Here is a 5,607-nt window from a genome sequence, read left to right as displayed (position 1 = left end):
CTCCCATGCATGCACTGCATTCAATTTTAGGCTTCTAAGGGTTGGCAGAAATTTTTTTCTCGTATACCTCCACAGGTGAAAGCACTCAAAGCTATCGCTGCTTCCTTCTGCCTCCCCTCCTTTCTGATGTTCCATGAAGGACATAGTAACGCAAGGCCTGTTTACCACAAGTCCTTGCATTAAGTATCCCCACCATTTATTTTCTCCTCACTAGAAACACAGCGATCCAGTAAGACAAATCCAATTCCATTTTTTGCTTTTAAAGAAATGTTTTTAATGAAATAGGCACGTAACAGGGTATAAAACTAAGTACAAATCCAGAAGTTTTACATTTTCTAAGGCAGGAGATTTCTTGCAGATGAACTCTTGGCTACAACTGCTATTCCTAATGACTCTAAAAATACCCCAGTTGCATACAGTAGGCAATATACTTCTTTTTAATATTCCAGATCAGTGTATCTTTGGTAAACCAGAAGATTTATGACAAGTAGATAAAGAAAACATGTTAGCAGACAGACTAAACTTGGATCTGCTGCAGACCACTTCACCACAAGCATAACTCATTTTGCTAAGTTCACTTCTTTTCTGCTCTGTTCACAACAATCATTGTACAGTGACAATAATGTAAAGATGGTAGCAAATATCCAAAAGGTTACTGTATGGCGACAATAACATAAAGATGGTAGTAAATATCCAGAAGGTTATTTACTAGAAAAACTCACCCATATTGGAAGCCTTCAGTCTGCTGGGAAACACTGAGGCACTCTCCACCAAAGAGCAATCTCCAAGAGACGCTGCCTTAGTGGTGGTCAGCCCTTAAATGAGGTCTAGAGGTGGAGTCAAGCTCCACCCCTCCTGGGAGCACAGCTCAATTACTCTCACCTGTGCTCCCACAGCTGACCCAACACTTGCCTCAGCTGATTAATCAGAGGTTCAGGCTGTGATTACCAATTTCCCATACAATCATAAAAATACATGAAGTAAAAAAAAAAAACAACAACAAAAACAATAATAATTAAAAAAAATTAAATCTTTAAATACTGCAGAATGGGGATAAACATTGTGAAAAACATCTCTAAAACTTCTGAGCTGAAGTGCAGCATTTCATCTCCTACCAGAACTTTGGAACTGAGAACTGATGGTGACAAAGTATTGGGGCAAGCACCTAAAGAACTGCACCTGCCAAAAAACAGCAAACCTTCATATTCCCCATCATTCTTTGCTTGTATATAATCACTACTATGATTTAAATGATCCTCACAAGCATTTTTTAAAGGAAATGCCCAAATAAAAAGTTCACATTACAGCAGTTTCCATTAATTACAATCAAGTATTCAAGGGTAATCGTCTAAACTAGAAGCACCAACTTCAACAAAATCTTGAAAATTATGTTTGTAGCAACATTTATACAGAATGGTGATGTAATACTACACACTGATACTTGGTCTTCACAGTAACGGCACCAAGCAACAAGAACAACAAGCTTTCACCCTCTTCTACTAAAAAGAAAACACTTTACTTTCTAAGTTTCTGTTACAGTATATGCTTTTCTTTGTGCCTTTAACCAAGACCACAAATAACTGTAGTTTACTGATGAGGTGAGCTGCAGCATCCAGCAGATATGACCAGACTCCCTGATATGGATCATGAGATGACTAGTTTAAGAAAATCTTAAAACATTCAAGGCAATAAAATACAAAAAGTCTGCTGTAAACATCTGTAAGGCACATTTTCTTTGATAGTTTCAAGTGAACATAATTCTCAGGATGACGTTTTCCACCTAAGAATCTGGAAGCACTTCTGTAGTGAGCAGGTGACAAAGCATAGGCACAGGATGCCCAGACTTATTGTCTCTCTCCTCTGGAATGTTGCCTGGGCCTGGTATTGGGCAGCCTGCCCTGTGTGCCCTGTAAGCTTCAGCAGGGTGGTTGGACCACATAACCTTCAGAGGTCCCCTCCAAGCTAAACCATTCTGTGATTTTGTGTATAAAGGCACTTGATAATTAATTTCAGCAAGATTGTCTTTCAATCCAGGCACATTTTCTGCCAAGAACAAACAAACAAAAGCAGTTTCACTACAGCAGTTAAGAGTCCTATTGCACTGCTGTCTTACAGACTGAGATTACAGTCTTCTTTGTATTCTTTTACTGTTAGCAAAGGTGTTCAAAAAATTATAGAAGATATTACCTCATGCTACTCAAAACAAAGAGAAGATTTACTACATATCTAAGAGCTCAGCCTCCTTCCCCCTTTCACACTAGTTACAAACAGATCACTTAAAAAATGTGTGTATATATATTTATATAAGTATAAATATATATATATATACACACACACATCCATATGTATATATATATATTTATATATGGATATTCCAGCCTCCTAATGAAATGTTCAGTTCCCTCAGAAGTATCCCACAAATGTAATTACAGACAAGGCACTTGTAAGGAATCTGCAATAAACCATATCTTATTTTCAGGTGGGAGGCAAATGGAAGTCTCAGAATTTCCTCAAAGTGGAGTATTTGTGTTCTAAAAGTTAAAATCTCGTAAGGGAAGCACCAACTGCAAAGCACTGTCTGAAATGAATTTGTTTTCACATTAGTTATAACCTGACCTGAAATTTGCTATTAATTTTAAGGCACTTAAATTAATGACAGAATTAACAGAGCCAATGACAGTGATTTGGGTTCAGATGATCAAAAGGCACTTTTGCTTCTATTTTTTTCATTCATATCTGTGATGTGAAAGTGTTTTTATCTTGATTTCACATGTTTTCTGTGTTCAGAAGTGAGAGTTTCCGTTCTGCTATGTCTGCCACCAAGTTCATATTACAGTCTCGAAGAGCCTTTATTAGGTCAGTCACCTTTGCATCTTTCCCCTTCCATTTCTGCCACTCTCGAAGCGACTGAACCAATTGCTCTCCCAAATTATGTGGATTGGCTGCTACTATTCTGTCCAGTTTCACATCAGAAAGGTCAAGTTTTCGCATCAGCATTTTCCAGTCTCTCCCAACGTTTTCACATATGACTTCGATAACCACCTTCTGCAAACCTGAAACAGTAGAAATATGTTAGTGATTATATGCAAAGAAATATTTTTATTAAGCAAAATACTACTATTCTTGACGTATCACTCATAATGAAGGTCACATCATGCCTGAAAAGCTACTGCGTGTACTGGGAACTCCAAGTACAGAGTAGAACTTCTAAGTGACCATCAGACTGAGACCTGAGGCTCGTAAGTCTGGAGAAGAGAGAGTGAGAGAAGGAATAATAAGTGTTTGTAAGTATTATTTGAACTGCGGGAGTCAGGTTGACAGGAGTGGATTCTTTTTGGTGGCATGCAATAGGGCCAGGGGCAACGTGTAGTAAGTGGAACACAGGAAGTTCCATACAAATACAAGGAAGAACTTCTTTACTGTCAGAGTAACAGAGCATGGGAACAGGCTGCCCAGAGAGTGGTGGAATCTCCTTCTTTGGAGGTATTCAAGACCCACTTAGCTGCTTACCTGTGCAACCCTGCTGTAGGGAACCTACTTTAGCAGGGGGTCGGACTCAGTGATCTCTAAAGTTCCCTTCAAAACCCTGCGATTCTTTGATCGGGGCTAAAGGAGCAGCTGTTTGCAGCATATGCTTCCCTCGTGGTATGCTTACAGGGTATGACACAGTCCCTGCAGCAGCAGTTAAGCAGCAGCACCGTTTGCAGTGCACCGAGCGCTCTAAAGTCTCAAACACGAGTTTACTGGAATTAACTGGAAAAAAAATACATATGAAAACATAAAAAGTTGCACCTACGTCTTTCATTGATGTCAGGCCGCTCATCAGGAGCGCTGGCTTCTCCCTCCTCTATGAACTCCGTCAGCCGTGAGATCAAATCTTCTCTTTTAATAGTCTTAAACATGTTTTTAAGCAAGTCTACGTTGTATCTTGAAATCAGCTGCTGCTCCATGAGGAAGTTGAAGAGCTCCCTGCCGCTCTGCACAGACTCCAGTTTCCTTTTCCCAATTATATCCCTGCACAGAAACTTCAGTTCGTGCAGCTCGCCGACAGAAAGACTGGCGGATAAAGAATTCAGCAGAGCCAGGAAGGGATCCATGGGGCTGAGGCCCACAGAGCAGCCGGCACCGAGAGACAGACAGGCTTTCCGAGCAGGCGGCCGGAACCCCACCCTAGCGGCGAGTTGCAGTCGTGCTTCCGCAGTGCTACGAAGTCTGGCCCGGCCCCGTTACGGTGGGGTGCTGCCCCACGCCAGCCAAGGCGGAACTGACTTTCCCTCCGCCTTCGGAAGATGGCGTCCCGTGCTTTTAGGGCCCGCGGGAGCTTAACAGCTGGACTATACAGTTTACCGACCAGCTAAATGAACGAGAATTATTTGGGGTTATACACTGATGAAAGGACCAAACAGAGAGTAAGAAAAGCAGTATCAAAGCCCCAAACAGAGAGCAGTATCAGAGCCCCTTTCTCAAAGAGACATTGCTACTTGCATTATGTCCCTGGAAGCTGCTTAGGAAAGGAGCCTCTGCCCTCGCTGTGCTGTCTCTGCTGCTCCCAGAGGCCTGCGCCATTCACTAGCAGCATGGGACTTGTCATGGCGGTCTTATTACTTGCAAAGATTAATTGTGACATGAAATAACTCCTGACCTTTAAAACACAAGAAGCAGGGCAAATTTTTAGCGACCACATTTTAAAACCAATTTTCACGCAAGGTGAAAGGTTGTGAACTTTTGTTGAATGGGAAAGTTCAAGTTCGTGCCATTGTTTTGTATGTCTTAAAGTTCAGAGCAACCACACTGGTTTGTCTCATGGCACAGATAGGTAATTCATGACTTTCCTTGTTCCTTTGGTTGATTCCCCAAGCTACCCCATTACAAGACTGTTTATAGTACATCCTTCAATTTATTCTCATTGAAATACACAAATAGAACTATGATTCTTGCCATAGATTGCAGTGACAGATACACAAACTTGGAAGATATCATTTTCCACATCTCCTTCCTCAGTCTCACATTCCAAGCTAAGGAACAACTCCTACTACTCCCAAAACATTTCTAAAACTCCCACAGGCACAAGCTCTCCTTAGATAAAATTGCTAGATTTCCAGCATCCTGTTTCAGTCTCTTATTTAGAACCAGTCTTGCATATCATCCATAAAGCCAGTATATGGAACTAGCTACAGACATGAAGTCCATCTGTGAACTAAACCAGTTTGAAACAGGTTTTTTTTTTGGAGTCCCTAATTGCTACAAATTGGATATTGCAAGGTCACACAGGAGGAATTAGCTGTGCCTGCGCTCAGGGGTATGTTTTCTCTCTGCAGTCCTGAAGATTCTTCAGTGTGGAGGAATGAACGTGAATAAAATGTGTAGTGTGATGCCAAGGAGGAAGATGTGTGAATTAATTTAGAAAGCAGTCAGAAGTTCCAGTTGCAGTGTAAGAAGTAAAACAAAACAAAAGAACAAAGAAAAAACTATCTATAAAGCAAAAGCATGTAAGGAAGGACCAAATCACGTGGCACATAGCTTGTGCTGAATTCAGAAACAAGCCTACATGAAGGAAGCCTACATAAATCAGTGTAGTTTATGCCCTTATCTTCAGCCCCTTGATGT

The 5,607-nt window shown here is 41.0% G+C and overlaps 1 protein-coding gene across 1 annotated transcript; it reads right to left on the bottom strand.

The window, feature by feature from the left end:
• Positions 1-249: 249 nt before the first annotated feature.
• FADD (Fas associated via death domain) lies at positions 250-4,686 on the bottom strand. Its single transcript, XM_015863706.3, has 2 exons — positions 3,797-4,686; positions 250-3,053 (listed from the first exon to the last, which is right to left on the bottom strand). Exons 1-2 carry the CDS (start codon positions 4,095-4,097, stop codon positions 2,767-2,769), a joined length of 588 nt encoding a protein of 195 aa, XP_015719192.2. The 5' UTR covers positions 4,098-4,686; the 3' UTR covers positions 250-2,766.
• Positions 4,687-5,607: the final 921 nt, after the last annotated feature.

The sequence above is a fragment of the Coturnix japonica genome, chromosome 5 (genome assembly GCF_054131305.1).
Source record: "Coturnix japonica strain WE chromosome 5, WE-NBRP24, whole genome shotgun sequence".
Taxonomy (NCBI): Eukaryota; Metazoa; Chordata; class Aves; order Galliformes; family Phasianidae; genus Coturnix; species Coturnix japonica.
Note: the sequence above shows the minus strand (reverse complement) of the source record. Positions and strands in the feature narration are given on the sequence as shown.

What these genes read in the sequence shown, in the direction of transcription:
- FADD (XM_015863706.3), bottom strand. Translation starts at nt 4,097, where the DNA reads ATGGATCCCTTCCTGGCTCTGCTGAATTCTTTATCCGCCAGTCTTTCT. An exon ending in GCCTGACATCAATGAAAGAC is followed by an intron (nt 3,054 to 3,796) that starts GTAGGTGCAACT and finishes CTACTGTTTCAG; the next exon opens with GTTTGCAGAAGGTGGTTATC.